Source organism: Armigeres subalbatus, chromosome 3, assembly GCF_024139115.2.
Source record: "Armigeres subalbatus isolate Guangzhou_Male chromosome 3, GZ_Asu_2, whole genome shotgun sequence".
Taxonomy (NCBI): Eukaryota; Metazoa; Arthropoda; class Insecta; order Diptera; family Culicidae; genus Armigeres; species Armigeres subalbatus.
In genome coordinates, this window is record NC_085141.1 from 202,975,543 (window position 1) to 202,993,301 (window position 17,759).

General features: G+C 38.5%; 1 protein-coding gene across 2 annotated transcripts in view; it reads left to right on the top strand.

Moving 5' to 3' along the window:
* The first annotated feature begins 6,218 nt into the window (after positions 1 to 6,218).
* Positions 6,219 to 17,759, top strand: part of LOC134226766 (tachykinins) — a 92,831-nt gene continuing 81,290 nt past the window's right edge. The window contains exon 1 of one of the 2 annotated variants that reach the window (XR_009983552.1): positions 6,219 to 6,632. Coding sequence is in view for 1 of the 2 variants with exons in the window: in XM_062707738.1 (XP_062563722.1) it covers positions 6,628 to 6,632 (5 nt within the window). In the remaining variant the exon portion in view is untranslated. The remainder of the gene's footprint in view (positions 6,633 to 17,759) is intronic. The other variant, XM_062707738.1, reaches the window with a different exon arrangement.

Here is a 17,759-nt window from a genome sequence, read left to right on the forward strand (position 1 = left end):
TATTTTTAAATACACAATAAATCAAAATACAAAAAAGATATAAAATTCAATAAAACAATTGGACAAACCCGAGTTAATTAAGGTATCGGAAATTGAATCAATTTTGAACCATTGATCTGATTCCACTTACTTTTATGCGCCGGCTATGTAGGTACACCTCCTAATACCGGACACTTCTCAAAACAACACTAGCAGAGGTCCCTGCACCATCTTATGCAACGTACACACCAGTCAAGCAGTTTGACGAACATTGACTCCGCCCCCAAGAAAACGCTTCGGTTGCTGCTTTGTTTAAACGTGTGTGAAGTTGTTCGAACAACCATTTGACAGTTGGCGGCTCGGTTGGAAAAAATTAAAACGGTTTGATTTTGGTTTGAGTTGTTGGGGGTGGAGTCAAGGTTCGCCGAACATGTTTGAGCATTTGTAGTGAAGTTGCACAAACCCCCTTATATATTTTTTGATGGTTGATGCTTGAGTTGATGCTTCGGTCGTTCGTGTGTGATATTGTTGGTCGAATAAATTGATTGTTCGTGTCGCTGTTGGTAAAACTTGATGGATGTTTGAATAAACGAGAGGTGGAGTCAATGTTGGTCAAACTGCTTGACCGTGTGTACGTTCCATTATGTAGTATAATAGAAAGCTATTGAAAAATCTCTACTTGCATGAAATATCAGATCCTCAAACTTTACTAAAAAAAATGGAATTAAACAAAAATGCTAAAATACGCTCCGCCTTACTTTTGAAGGTTCGAATCAACAATTTAATGCATAATTAAATGGAACGTACACACGGTCAAGCAGTTTGACCAACATTGACGCCACCTCTCGTTTATTCAAACATTCATCAAGTTTTACCAACAGTGGCACGAACAATCAATTTAATCGACCAACAATATCACACACGAACGACCGAAGCAGCAACTTGAGCACCAATTATCAAAAAATATATGCGGGTTTGTGCAACTTCATTACAAATGCTCAAACATGTTCGGCAAACCTTGACTCCACCCCCGACAACTCAAACCAAAATCAAACCGTTTTAATTTTTTCCAACCGAGCCGCCAACTGTCAAATGGTTGGTCGAACAACTTCACACACGTTCAAACAAGGCAGCAACCGAAGCGTTTTCTTGGGTGTGGAGTGAACATTGACATTGAGTCAAACTGCTTGACTGGTGTGTACGTTGCATAAGTGTGGCGCAAAATCAATTTCTCACTCAGGCAAATTGGCTATCGAATATCATAATTCTGTCTTTTGGAAATTTGCCACAAGTTTTGAACATGAAATTCAAAAGGACTCATTATGAATTAGATTTTCATGGTCAATACGAAACATAACATTTTCTTAAGGCTTATTTCGGAAATCACCAAGAAGCATTATGAACGCTGTACGCTAGACATTAATAAATCCATAACTCTACATTATGAATTACGGATGTAATATTTGGATGCATAATCACGCCTTATGAAATTCGTAATTTGTGTATCTTAATCAATTCGTAATGCAGATTTATGAATTTATTATTGTATTTTACTGTATATTTATTCATTCATAATGCTGCATAATGAATTCCTAATCCGAGTATGATGGAATTTTTCTTCAAGTATGAACATGTGCTTCACGTCATTCGAGATCATTCAGGCATGCATGCATTTATTTCGAATTCGCTTTTTGGTTGTATCACTTACATCGAGGAGGTATGATCAAATATTTGGTGTCAAAAGTGTTCAAAAATGTCGAGTCGTTGATTGCATGTACTAGTCACTATTCTTATTCGTATTAAAACTATTTCCTTATACATCAGTTATCGTTTGACTTTTGAAATTTTTCAAATTTCACCTTTAACACTTGAAAACGAACACTTCAACTTAATCTTTGTTTCAGACTAACTCGAGTAAAACGCAACCGCACGACTTGAAATTGTTTACAATATATGACAATATGGTTCTTTTGACTGAAACACATTCCCTCCGATTAAGGCATGTTTGAAATGAGCATGATATCTTTCATAAGATGTCTAACGATTTCTTTCAAACCAGCTGTGAACGAAATACCATAAGGTGTCTTATGAAATTCATCATATGAAACAAATGTACCACGTACGTCCCATAATGAAATTTAAAGAGCTTAAAATAAAAAGCATGGGAGACTTATGGTTCAACGATTCTCAAAAATCTTGTACCTTCATAATTATTGCCTTGTGTATTTCGTATGTTCATTTACCTGAGTGTTTATTCGGTTGCTATCCTCCTGGTCCGGAAAGTAAGTTTTATCATGTGATCAAATAGTCATTCCTTACACCAGTTTTGTGAAACTTACTTCAATTAAATTATTTCTTCTTGTTAAGGTGTCAGAAAGCCACAGGAATAAGCAGACGCCCAAATTAATTAAAAAATTGGAAAATGTGAGATTTTGTAAGACATGGATGTAAGACATTTTGCTGGAGATTCAAACAAGCTATACTAACACATTTTAATATCTACAGCTCAAAGCAAATAAAAAAGATTACGATTCTAAATGATGTTTTTACTCATGTAACAGGATCTTGGCTATAAATATTTGAACATGATGCAATAGTGTCCGGTACTCGTGGGCGCTTTCCTTTCCTTTCCTTTCCTTTTTGTGATTTATGGACGGCACTTCTCCGACATTATCGATGTCAGAACATATCGTGGCGCTAACATCGACTTTATCTGGTGATGGTTAAACTGCGCCCAAAACTATCCGTCATCAACAATGTTCGGTACCGACGGCTTACGCGGTGCGATCTAGAGCGACTGAAACAACCTGATATCGCCACTGCATACGCGCAGTGTCTCGAGGCAGCGTTGCCGGTAGAAAGTGAGCTCGATGGAGCCCCTCTTGAGGACTGCTTACTTACTTACTTATGGATCCTGTACACCTCCGGTGGTGCAAAGGGCCGACTTAAAAGATCTCCATCCTGAGCGTTGCCCGGCTATCGCTTTTACCTGTTGCCAGGTCATATTTCGGTCGACTTCTTTTATTTCTTTATTGAGGCTTCGTCGCCATGAGCCTCTGGGTCTCCCTCTGCTGCGATGTCCCGCTGGGTTCCAGTCTAATGCTTGTTTACAGATTTCGTTTCCGCCCCTACGTAGAGTGTGGCCGACCCAGCCCCACTTCCGATCCCGAATTTTTGTTGCTATCGGCCTCTGGTGACAACGACAATGGAGCTCGTTGTTTGAGATCCAGTTGTGAGGCCACCAGGCTCGAATTATATACCGCAGGCATCTGTTAATGAACACCTGCAGCCGTTGAGTGTTCTCCACTGATACACACCATGTTTCGCTAGCGTATAACAGCACAGATTTCACGTTCGAGTTGAAAATTCGTATTTTGGTGCGTTCACTTATCTGCCTGTTTTTCCAGATATTTCTTAAACTCGCAAAGGCAGCCCTTGCTTTCTTGATCCGTGCGCCTATGTCGATCTTGGTACCGCCGTCTGACGCCATTTGGCTACCATGATATTGGAAGCTTTCAACATTCTCCACTGGTTGCCCGGCTACTGTGAAACTGGAAGGAGTCACCGTGTTTACATCCAACGATTTGGTTTTGTTGACGTTGATGACTAAACCTGCCGAGGAGGAGCGCTCGGCAAGGTCGTTGAGCTTACTCTGCATATCAGAGCGCCGTTGCACGAGGAGTGCAAGGTCATCCGCCAATTTGAAGTCGTTTAGGTGCTCCATGGTTATAGGCTACCATAACAGCCCGCGGTTTGGTTCACGGTCAATCGCATCTACCAGAATCTCATCGATTACGATGAGGAACAGTAACGGTGATAGAATACATCCTTGCCTCACACCAGCTACGACCCGGATATGGTCGGACAGGACCTCATTGTACAGCACTCTACACGAAAAGGCCTCGTACTATGCTTCGATGAGGCCGATGATTTTCTCAGGAACCCCCTTGCGTCTCAGGGCGCCCCACATATTCTCGTGATTGAGATGGTCGAAAGCTTTTTCGTAGTCAATGAATACCAAGTAAAGGGACTCTTGGAATTTGTTGACCTGCTCCAGAATGATGCGGAGCGTGACAATATGACCTACACAGGATTTTCCGGTACGGAATCCGCCGGAGAGTCGCATCGATTTTCTCCTGAATCCGGGCTAGGATAATTTTGCACAGAACTTTGAGAACGGCACACAGAAACATAATGCCTCGCCAGTTATCGCATACAGTCAGGTCACCCTTTTCGGGCACCTTCACTAAGATACCTTGCATCCAGTCGACCGGGAAAGTTGCGGTGTCCCAGATATTACGAAATAAACGATGCAGTAGTTGAGCGGATGTCATGGGGTCAGTTTTGAGCATCTCGGCTGATATGCGGTCGACCTCTGGGGCTTTATTCGATTTCATACTTTGGATGGCTGTTTGAATCTCTAGCAGTGGTGGAGCTTCGGTATTGACGCGTGTTATACGTCGGATCCTAGGCAGATCATGCCGAGGAGGTGATGGCTTGGCTGGCACTTGAAAAAGTTGTTCGAAGTGCTCGAACTAGCGTTTCAGCTGGTCAGTTGGGTCGGTCGATAATTGATCATCCGCGTCGTTCACAATCATCGTTGCATTCATCGAAGCGAAGATTAATGCAACGATGATTGTGAACGACGCGAATGATCAATTATTGACCGACCTTCTTAAGCGTCGTGAGATATCGTAGAGGAGGCGAATGTCCTCGGTTCGGCGGCTCTCTCTCGTCGGCCAGAGAGTCTGCCCACGCTCGCTTGTCCCGTCGACATGAGCGTTTTACTTCCTTCTCAAGAGCCGCGTATCGTTGGCGGGCTAAGACTTCAGCTCCTCTGGTTTTCGATCGCCCTATCGCGGATTTGGCTTCTCTTGGCTCCTCTATGTTCCTCCAGGTCTCATCGATGATCCATTGTTTTCTCTGGGTGCGTAGTTCGCCCAGATTGCGGTTCATTGGTCTTCCACGCTGCCACCTTCCGGAATATCTGCAGCACGCGTCTCCAGTTCTTCAACGAAGGACCGTTTCGCCGTGGCATCTTCCAGTCGGCGTGTGTTGAATCGTCGTCCAACTCTTTCCTCCTGCCGACGAATCCGCGCAATACGCAGGCGTATTTCGCCGATGAGGAGGTGATGATCAGACGCGATATCGGCACTACGTTTATTCCGTACATCAAGAAGGCTCCGTTTCCATTTTCGGCTGATTATTAATTACATTACCGCAACCATAGGAGCATCCACGACTATTGGAACTTCTACCCTATCACATGCCACAGATATTCCATGCCTGCCATTGCACGAGTATGTATCTTGTGTGACAAGGAGGAAGCAGAGAATGTTTGCCACCCGAAAACATCCCAGACTGGACGAAGAATCGAACCCGCCGTTGTTGTTTGATGACATCGACAGCATATATCCACCACGTCTGTGGTATGTTTTAAAATGACTATATGAAGCATTTCAATGAAAATAGTTCATGTAGGTACCTTTACCTTATTGGCCGCAATTATCTGTTAATCAACCTCCGATTTGGATAGGAGTTGTATTTGATGTTTAATTTAGCTAATCTAATAGTGTTGTACTTTCATTATAGTGTTGTATGTGTAACTGGATTATCACACATCATTCTTAAAAATGCATTGGGAGGCAACGAATCTCTTTAATTATAAATTTATCTGTTGGTAGAGAGCACCTGACCAGCAGAAAAATGCGCGGCTACAATCATGCTGCAGCTGGCTGGGTTCCAGGTCCGGCCCTTAAAATCTGATCAATACTGAAATTGAAAGATACTAGTTGTTGTATTTAATTCATATAGGGGAAGTGTACCGGTTTTGACCACTTTAGTGCCTAATTTGGCAAACCCTAAAAAATGCATATTTTCCAAAAACTATCGATTATTTTCCACAGCAAATAAGCTTAAGGGATATATCTCCTGTTACAGCTAATAAAATTCTCGGAAATTGCTTTATTTTCGGAGTTACGCGAGAAACTGGCCAAATTAGGAACATTGCCAAAACTGGTACAGTTACCCTAGTATTAAGAAAAACTTAAATATTACTTGATTGCAGATCGTTCAATTTCTTAAGGAAAAAAAGGCAATTGACATCCTGTTTCCTATTAGACATCATGCTTGATGAAACCAAAACACATGAAACAGGAAATAACGGCCCTGGCTGCGTGCTATATCGACCAGACACACTTCTTCTCGTTGTTGAATTAGAGCAACAAACTTCTCACTGAATTTGTGAAAATGTTGCAGAGAAGAGCATATGTTAATACAAGGAAAAACTACGGTGTGAGCTGCGCATGGCGCGCGAATTTCATTTGGTGAACCCTCACTACCGACAGTCATTGGTTTGGCGGCAGTTGGAATCAAAAGTAAAAACTCAGGCTCCACCGGTGGTTGCTTTCATTCGGTTAGGTCGTATGCCACTGGTAGCATGTTCTGTTCTGATTGTGTAGTGTAGTGCTTGGTTCTTATACACATTAGATACAGTGTCAGTGAAAGTTTAACTGGGCAGTAGAAGAGCCCGACGGTTTCAAGTATTCACCACGTTCTGCAAAACATAACCGGAGTATATTGATGTGCACTTCACGGTGAACTTGCGTTGGGGAAGACGTCTTTGAACTTGAGCTGTATTTGCAATCAATGAGGTACGTTTTGGGCGGTATAACTAATAAACACATTTCAGGAGTATGTGTTACAAACGTTAATAGTGAACATTTTATTTATTTTCAAATGTTATTTAGTATATAAATGTACAAGTTTATGTATACCAAAAGTTGTATTTTTGGGATTTTTAATGAGCTTCCGTTTTTACCCTTTATAATCCCTGAGAAAGTACTGCCATCGGTAAGTTGATTAATCTGTTTTTCTTTTTAATTTCTTATTATTTATGCTATTGAATACACACAAAAAAAAAAGAACAAAAAAAGTTTATATAAAAAAAGCAATTACCTTTAATTTCTGATGTGAATACACAATACATTGTGGAGTTATTAGTATTGCAGTGTGTCGATTATCCGGTATGAAGATTGGGCGTGATTTGGTTACCTGAGAATATAGTTCGGTTTCGTAAATGCTGAGCTACTATGAGAATGCAGCGTGCTTTGTATGAAGAAGCTAGAAATAGTGTCCAACCTCTTTGAGGATGTTGTAATAGAAATAGTAATTTGTATTGGTCCACCATCTCCGACTTTGTCGTACAGACGGGTTAATGACTAACTGAATCACCAATTCTCGCACTAAACATTTTTGGACATTGGAGAATCAAATTTCACACAAACATCATTAAAAGAACGTAAGCACATGTTAGAAATATTATGTATTGCGACCGAAATTCGTTCTATCAAACAGGATAGCTAAAAGCGGGGAATTACGCAATATATGAGGAAGAACATTCCATGGGATTAGGCATAAAATGTCTGGGCAGTCAATACCTGCGAGAATGTTAGATATGAATAACCATTGATGTTTAGTACGCCTGGCAGAAAGAGTTTCGAGCTCAATCAATTTGCACCGGTCAGAATTTTGCAATCAAGTGTCGTCCTGTCGAGTGAATTGTCCCCCTTTGAGATTATTTCATATAGTCAATATAAGTGCACATTGCTTTCACTCTGTTCAAATATTTATTAATACTAGCGGAAGCTTTGCCCGGGTCACGGCATACAAAAAACTGTATGTCTGTATACCGTGGCCCGGGTGTTGCAAATGTCACAATGAACTATTTGCTGCACCGCACTCTAGATCAATTTTCGTGTGTTTGTTTTGTTTTCCTCAACAGCTGGCCCAAAATTGTATTCTAATGATTTTTACATTTCCCCGTTAAATTCATCAACTTTTTGATTTATACAAATTTTGCGGATCCCTAAACGAATCAGTTAGGGGAAAAATCTTGCAAATCGGTCAACCCGTTCGCGAGTTAAATCGTCAGGACGAAAATCTCAACTCATTTTTATTATATAGAAGAAGAAGAAGATAGAAGAAGATTGTATGAAAATGCACAAGACTTAGTTATTTTAGAATTATTTTAAGGGGTTAGTACACTCTGGTGGGCTGATGATTTTCGTTTTTTTGAGATATCCTCATTTATTTATTTCTTCGTCTTAAATTATAAAAAACTCCTCAGACTGTTTCTTATCTAATATTTCTTATTCTATTCTTAAAAACTAGTTTAGACACATTAAAATCAAAAACAGCACTTGCACTATTAAACGACCGAAAACAGTTTTCCAGAGGGTTGTTAAAACCATATGACGTCCTGTGACGCTGAATCAGAATAAGATCGCGTTCACGCAGATGCCGAGAAGGAGCGTAAAGCGTAACGTTTTGCAATAAATATGGACACTGCACGACATTTTTTAAAATATCAAAAACAAACAGCCTTTGCAGATTAGTCCGACGAAGCGCAAGTGTCTCCAGGCCTATAAGTTTGCAGCGGCTGGAATAGTCCGGGAGGTTTACAGGATCATTCCAGGGAAGCCGACGGAGGGCGTATCTGATGAAACATCGTTGAACCTATTCAATCCTGATAGATTGTGTCACGTGGTATGGGGACCACACACATACTGCATACTCCAAGATACTTCGCACCGTTGAACAGTACAGTGCTTTGAGTGCATAGATGTCCGTGAAGTCCTTTGTATTTCGACGAATGAAACCCAATGCAGCAAATGAAATATGAGGAATGAGGACATATCTATACACCCAGTTTTTTTACGCGGTTGACATTTATTAATTTCTCGGTTAACCTAAACTTTCACAGCTTTTTAAATACCCCGTGAATTTTCTTTGATTTTTTTGTGAATTTTTTGATGGGGTTAACTTATCGTTTCATTGACGCTGAAGGTCTTAAACGACTAAAACCAAACCGTGTAAAAAAAAACTGGGTGTACTGCCGTTCTACACATAACGTATGTGGACCAAACTCCGGCGGAAAATTTTGTGAAGCTTTAACCTTTAAATCACATTTTTTCATCCTGTGTGATTCCCGACCGTCGCCACAGTGTGCAAAATCGGGATAAAAAACGGACGCAATGAATTATTGGCAGTGGCTGATTTTGTACCCGCCGCTGTCACATCCAGGCGCTATAGTATATGCGCAAAATTGCCAGCAAGAGTTATCCACCAGAATTTTGTATGGCGAAAGACATCTAACGCGGGTTTTCTCAAAATTAGAAATTTTTCATGAAAAACTATTTGGTACCGGTTATGTAGGAAGGTGTCCGCTACTACGCCTACCAAATATTTTTTCGATGAAGGTGCTTAATTTTGAGAAATCGAACCTTAGATGCCTTTCGCCATACTGATTCCAGAAAGTTAACTCCTAGTGTGCCGCCGCTGCAAGCACGCTCAAAGCAGGCGATTCATTCAACCAAGCCCTGTATATCAAGGGTAATACCCATAAAAAAAATCACAAAAACCATAGAATCTGACAGTGGCGATCCCTTCGACGAGAATATATGGAAGGTGTCCCATTTTGACCAATTTCCTCTATAAATTATGTATATTTCAATTCGTAAGGTCACGTTAAAGGTTAATGCCGTTTAAACATTAGAGTATGGTAGCTTCTTATTTTCTGTTGAACACTATAAAGTGTCTGATTTTGTCTAAACTCCCCTATATATTGAAGATATGGTATTGCTACACGCAAAAAAAAAAATTGCAGTCGAAACTACCATTCCGTGGGTTATTTTAAGAATATGCACCGACGATTTTCAGCAGATAACAAATCCGTGTATGAAAAAACAGCTGTGGCCCATGCGGAATGTTGTCACATGAACTGATTTGGTAAAATTTACTGAAATTTCATAGTTGTTTTAAAAACAGAGCGTAGTCTACAAAATAGTAGTTTATACCACGGATTTTTTTTTCTGTGTATGGATTCGACAAATGAATCGCCTGCTTTGAGCGTAATTACAGCGGCACACTAGGAGTTAACTTTCTGAAATCAGTATGGCGAAAGGCATCTAAGGTTCGATTTCTCAAAATTAAGCACCTTCATCGAAAAAATATTTAGTAGGCGTAGTAGCGGACACCTTCCTACATAACCGGTACCAAAAAAGTTTCATGAAAAGTTTCTAATTTTGAGAAAACCCGCGTTAGATGGCTTTCGCCATACAAATTTCTGGCGGTTAACTTACGCTGGCTATTTGCGCATATACGATAGCGCCTGGAAGTGGAAGCGGCGAGTAGCAAATCAGCCACTGCCAATAATTCATTGAAAACACGAGAGAATCATCAAATAATCTACTGACCATTGTGAATAAACTCATCAATGTTGTGACTATGTGATGATATGTTGGTTCTAGAGACAATGGCCATCGGGAAACGACTTCCACGGGAACTTTATTGTTCATATAGCTACATAGGGGAACGGTTGGGCACTTCATCCCATAGCTCCTATTTCCATCCCATAAAAAAACAAAGCATTGAAAAGGAATTTGGTTTGTTTCTTATTTTTGTGATTTTGTGACGCGTGTTAGCAAAAAGAAGCGACGAGATTGGTGCTGTATTTTTTTGTTTTGCGATGAGATGAATATATGTTCAGTGAGATGGAAAACGGAACAGTTCCCCTATATTTCTTTCGATGACTAATTCTTCATAGATTCTCAATAAAACAGGAATGTATGGTTCATGACAGAGCATCCGGACAAATGAAATGAATTTCTACACCAAAATATGCCATGTGGCAGCTTTTTCTTTATGATTTTCCATCAAATAGAAGGTAATACGCTTGAAAAAACTCTTGGAGGTCACCAGGAAACGGTAGAAGGGGACACATTTGTTTCTACTCCAAAATATTTAGTGAGCCTGGTCTTCTTCCACAGATTTTCTACCACAAAGATAGTTATGCGTTCCCCTAGGGAATAAGTAGCATGGGTCATTTCCGTTCCTTTACCAAAATATGTCCTTCGGCTGCTTTTCCATCACGATTCATAGAAGTTCACGCATTCGAAACTGATTCACGACTATTGGCCATTCAGGTGCCCCCAGGGAATTTGTAGAAATCAGATTTCCGTATTTAAACAAGCGGCAACTCTTTCTTCATGTACTACCATCAATTAAATACAGTCAAACCTCCATGAGTCGATATTGAAGAGACCAACGGCTCATAGAAATATCGATATGTGGAAGAGAATTTCTTTGGAAAGCTGTTTCAAGGGACCATCACAGTAACCCAGTAAATATTTTTAAATATGGCATAATTTGCTACCATGAGTCGGTTTCGAGTTATAGAGCATCGACTCATGGAGGTTTGACTGTAATACTGAATTAGAGATTGTTTAACGCGACCACGTTCCATGGCTGTTGAAAGGTGCATCCGGCAGCCCTATTTTCATACAAAATATGCCGTACGGTAGTTCATTCTCCACATTTATATAGGGGGAATGACGGCTTTGGCAGGTTTTGTTCTATTATTGTCAAGGGTTTTTTTTATGACTGATTATGTTCAAATTTGGCCTAAACATTCTTTGCATATCAAAGAATATTGTGGCCAAATTTCATAAAATTCGGTCGACAAAAACCCCTCTGCCAATAATAGAACAAAACCTGCCAAAGCCGCCTTTTCCCCTATAAAAAAAGAGATTATCATGTATTCGAAATTGAAGACCGACCACATTTTCTACTACTGAAGCTTATATAGTGCCCAAGGGGATCCGTAGAAGGGAATAATTATGTTTTTGGACCAAAATATGTTTCTTAATGATTTTCTCTCGAATAAGTGATTATACATTTCAAGTGGAAATTTATGGAATTCCATCGGAAAATCTGTTTAAGGGGTAATTTTCGTTTTTACACCCAAATATAGGGTATCTGTTCCATTATTAATAACATGATCCTATATCAATAACATTCGCAAAACAGGCAATTTAGGCTCAATTTGTTTAGTGTTTTGTTGTTATCCGGCGTACTCACTGCTGAAAAAAATCACAAAAATGAGAAATAAAACAATTTGCGCGACAATTCTTTGTTTTCGAATGATATTGATTTGGGTACATGGTATGAAATCAAGGAGCAGTTCCCCTACTATGTTGGGCTTTCCTCATTTTAGTAGTAAGATGTGCGGGTTCAAAGTAAGACCACGCTGAATATGACTTCGGTTCGGTTTAGGACTCCCCTATGGGCTAGGGCATATTTTGTTTGGCAATTTTCCCTTTATTTTATTTTTATTTTATTTATGACACTTTACAGCATTACAGTGAATTCGTGTCTTTCTCTTTCATGTTCATATCATAAGGAATTGTCAAAAGTGATCAATTGATAGAAATAAGATTGAAAAGGTTGCATATAATTGTAAATACCTCGTTAAGTTGTGTAGTTAGACTTGGCATAAAAACAGAAATGTCTTGTATCGTGTTAACCGTGCTGCACCTCACAAAGCAAAAATATTTTTCTTTTATATTACATGAAGCGAAGAATTCTCTGGAGGCATTGTCATTTACGATCAGTGAACAGTTTTGAGGATTTTCGTTCAACAACAAACAACGCAATATCATGGAAGAAGAGCTAATGTATTTTTCGACTACCCTGGGCATGAGAGTATCATTGTGTTAGCCTCATGATATACGAATGCAAAAATGGTAACTTGACTAAGAAATCTCTCAGTTCTAAAACTGTGAAAGTGCTAAATGACACAAAGCTGCGAAGTGGCAATTTCCCAGTGGGGTTTCAGGTTTCAGGAATGGCTAATGCGGGTTTATGGAAAATAATTAAATTGAATTATATTTTGGTGTGATAACAGAAATGTCTTTTTCTAGGAGTTCTCAAGGAGCACGTCATAGTGTCCAGGAATGAACAATGTAGTCGGTTATAAATTCCAAATGACATAGCCATAGCCAAAACATGCATAGCAAAACCTTAAAACAGAATGTCCCTTTTCACTGATTTCCCGGAGGCACTTCAAAGGTAACATGAGTTGTTGAAGTTCTCAAGAATGTATATAGTAAACATTGAAAAGTTCCCGTTGAAATTCCGAAAAATATCCAGAAGAAATTACAAGAAATCCTTGTAGGAACAAAAAAAATCGTGCGACGAACAATTTCTAGTAGAAATGCTAAATAACACCCTGTGGAGTTTCCTGTAGCAACCCGTGAAAATTCTGAAGATTTTTACGTACAAATTCCGAATGATTTTCCGTGAAAAATCCGAATAATTTCTATCGAAAATTCCGGTCTATTGTAAATTCCGATCCCTTGGAAATAAAAAAAATCCCCTGGAAATTCCGAAGAATTTCCATTAGAAATTGAAAAAAAATTGCGTTGCATAATTCCCAAGATTTTCCCCTGGATAATTCAAAGAAATCCAAATTGAATTGTCCGTGGCGATTTCGGGGCATAGCTCATGGAAGTTGGGCAGGATTTCATGTGGAAATAACGAAAAACAAATTTCGTGGAAATACGAAGAATTTCCAGAGGTAGTTCAGAAGAATTTACCGTGAAAATTCAGCAGAAATTTATGTAGATTATTGGTGTAAAAACGGAAATATCCCCTTCTACGGGTTGCACGTGGGCCCCTAATATATTCCAAGAATAGTCAATTTAGTTGCTAACAAATTAGTTCATTTATTTGCTGGGACATCATAAAAAAACCGACTTAATCTACCTACAGTGAATGGAACCCTTCTTACACTTTTGATAGGTTGTATGTACCAAGTGCATATTACAATTTCTATGAATATGACCTTTAATTGGATAACAAATTACTGAGATTTTTATGCTTGAAAAAAAAAAGCTTTAGTTAGAACATTTTGTTCGAATTTCAGAGATATCCGCAGGATCCTATATCCAATTGCAAAAAAGCATTCCAAGCAGTATGGCAATATTTTAGCTTCCGCTTATAGTTAATTGAGCTCAAATCAGTAAGCAATCGGTTGAGATCTCGAAGTGACACTATCTTGTATATGTTACATTTTATATCTAGTTCTTTGATCTAAATTGATAGGTAAGCAGGCTTATGCGTCGGTTATGGTAATAGGGTAAAAGATATAGTTTTATAAAAAAAAACATTATTTTTTAATTTTACTAAAAAAAATATTCAGGCGGCATCAAGACACACACTAGCCGTCTATTAATAGGAAGCGAAATTAACATAAAGCTAAAAATGATCGCTAAGGAAACGTTAGAGCTAAATTTTTTATCGCTTTCAATATAAATATATAAAAGGGATATTTTTGGAAAATGTATAATTTTCAGGGTTTGCAGAAATCGCTCTCAATAGATAACGAACAACGATAAAAGAGAGGCAAAAACTGTTCCGAATCATAACAAGCCATGATAACAAATTTATCAAATTTGTATACAAGTGTGAAAAAACAGTATGAGACAGGCAGCCCCCACAGAAAAATGGTGATTCTCGCTTTGTTTTCATTCCTTTCGTGTTGGTTACTGCACAGCTGTGTAGAACAAGTTGAAATGCATCATCAGAGCCAGTGCTCCCCACATTTGGAGCTTCCTAAAAGAAATTTATCATGGGGTATAACATCCCGAATCAGTTCTCTATCATGACAGCTTGCAAAAAAAATTTCTCGCGGTATGCTACATGTCGTATATGTATACAGAGATGTGAGTGAGAGACTTGCTCTTTCTCTTTAGGATTCAATCCCTGATAATTTTCAGTAAAAATACACAAAAGCTGCAGATTTGATTTGCAACCAACCCCGATGATTTGCAACCATTTAAGCCCAAAAGAGCTCAAATCGAACCATAGATGGCTTCGATATTGATGTGGCAATATTTTATTAGTAATCTAAAAATATTTCTCATGTTAAGAACATTCACAGATATTTCTGAAACCAAATATCCGATTGCAAACAAAAAAATCGGGGTTCAATGGAACAGCCATTGTTTTTGTTTAAAAAGAAAACTGTGCAAATGTGTCCACAGATAGCCGAGATTTGATATGACATTATTTTGCCAATATTGTGAACAAAATACGCCTAATGCTTTATGTTCGTATTTTAGAGATATCTCTGGAACCCAATATATGTTTGCAGAAAAAATTCAATGAGATGAATGGCAAAGCTTTAGTTTTTAGATCAGAGACGGCTGAGATCTTTATGTCACATTATTTTGTTAGTTCTCTGAAAATGCACTTAATATTCATATTTCACGAATATCTCTGAAACTTGCCCGATTGCAAAAAAAATCAATGTGTTCAATGGCAAAGGCATAGCTTTCGTTTAAAGATTAAATCATGCAAATCGGTTCACAGACGGCTGAGATCTTAATGTGATTTTTTTTGTAACGCACACACACACACGCACACTAGGGTGGCTCAAATTAGTATGGGAAAAACTTTTTTCAATTTTTTTGATGAGCCGCCCTCTTATTCGGTTCTATTTGATGCCCAGATGCTCTGGACAAAATTTCAGCCAAATCGGTCAACGTTTGGGCGGTGCTAAACTCGTTGGAAGTTTATATGCAAAAATGTATGTAGAAACCACCAAAAACAGTGAATTGCTGTTGGACGGCACAACTTAGCAAGAAGAACTATGATACTCATCCAGATTTTGAAGAATTTAATGCAGAATGTTATGCAGAAAACCGCGAGAAGATTAGAGTTTGCCCGGCTATGTTATTAGTATTTCTCTGTAGTGGGGTTTGAGCAAATTTCGTTTCTTTTACCTTTGAAAAGAAATAAATTCACCCCTACAACATTCCAGTAATATGCTAATATCTTTACCTAATAAACTCTAATCTTCTCGCGGTTTTCAGCATAACATTCTGTATTTAATTCTACAAGAACTGAATAAGTATCATTGTTCTTGATCATAAATTGTACCGTCCAACTGCAAATCACTGTTTTTGGATGTTTCTGCATACATTTTTCCATATAGACTTCCGACGAGTTTAGCACCGCCCGAACGTTGACCGATTTGGCTGAAATTTTGTCCAGAGCATCAGGGCATCAAATAGAACCGAATAAACATCAACATTTTTGAAAAAGTGTTTTTTGAGCCACCCTAACGCACACACATACATACATGTGCTCAATTGTCGAGCTGAGTTGATTGGTATATATGACTTGGGTCTCCGAGCTTCGGATGAAAAGTCGATATTTTCAAGTGATCTTGATACCCTTCTGTGTAAGATGGCTAAAGAACGCCACCGCATGACACGTTTGGTATAAAAACCCCTTCTAAAGGTTCCTGGCTGATACTTTATTGGTTCCAGGATAGGGCAATGTGGTCGCTAATCGATAAAGCGCAGAGTTATCTATTTGGTGGAAATCACGATTTATTTTTTATTTTTTATTTTTTAAATATTTATTATTGTGATTGAAAATCGCGAAGAAAAAGCAGCTGAACGACATGTTTTGGTGGAAACTAGGAAATAATCTTGACCGTTTTTCTCGCAACAAGTTGCACTCAACGGGGAAATAGCCCTAGTTAATCACTATTGAATAGAATCACGATCGGTCATTGCGTTCAAAAGTTATGAAGAAGATGTTTTGTTGGTTGTTTTGGTTGGTTGGTTGATTCGCCTTACAGCGTTTGCAAGAGCCGTGATGTAGGCAATCACACTAAGGCGAAACTAGATTATTTAATGGAGAAAGGCATCGTCACCGCTAGGTGGATTAATCTGTTTTTTTATTTAAGAAGATTGTCAAAATTTATTTGTTCTAAGAATATCATTCTGACATAATGCACCAACTAAGTAATAACGTTACGTTGATAGATATTGCATATTAACTCGTTACTGTCGATAATCTTTTATCTATCTTTCTTTACTTTTAAGATTATTCCGCTCAACACGCTTCGAACGATTTACATTCACCTTGTTTAATGTTTCATTATTCTGCTGTTCTATACCGATATACCCTATAAAACGAATAAATGTGCATTCCAGCTAGACTGAAAGTTTTCATTAAAAAGAGACATTTTTCATTTGCGATCATATCTGGTGAAAAATTCTCCGTGAAATAGAGCAGAGAGATAAGTTATATTTATTTCCTCATCTTGTAGTTTGTTTCCGACGAACATTATACATATGTATGTACAAACGGTGCGCAACATGTACACAGTTTATACTTGTGGATAAAGTCATTAACGTTGAGTTTGTGGGTGAGGTATCATAATTACATTATAAGTGCTAATGAGATCAGATTTTCTTATAAATTCAACGTAAGAGTAAGCTTAATAACTACTTAATTCTTGTATGGTCAATTTAACTGTTATTTTCAGACATTTATTAGAAAATATGAATAATTATTTGGAACTATAAAAATTATAGAAAACCCTGTACCCGGGATCAAGAAGTTAGACATTTAATTGCTGTCGATGGAAAGTGGTCGTTTTCAATGACGTCAGGAACATATGTGGAAAGTAAGGTGTCATAAAAATGTTCTAATACTTATATAAGTAATACTAATGCGAGCCATCGATAACACTCGCACTTCAGGCCAGTGGTGTAACTATGAGGGGAGAGGAAAGGTTCGTTTAGAATTAACCCCTCTCTATTTTAGAAAATAAAGTTTACCCATAAAAAAAATTTCGCTGCGCCGCTGAATTGAACTTGTAGTTAATAGACAATTCTTTCTTATTCGAAATTCAAGGGACTAACTTGTGTGCCCTTGCGATAAAATTCCGGAAACTATTTGACCATTTTTAGAAGGTGTAGGCATGCATCATCGATGTTTTTTTCCTGTTATAACTGTTTCAAAAGTTACACCCGTGATTGTTACTTCTGGTACAAGTTTCAATGATCCTTCATAAGAACAAACCATTATGTTTTTTGCAAACTGCCGCATTCCGCTGTAATTAAAAGAAATAATCGACG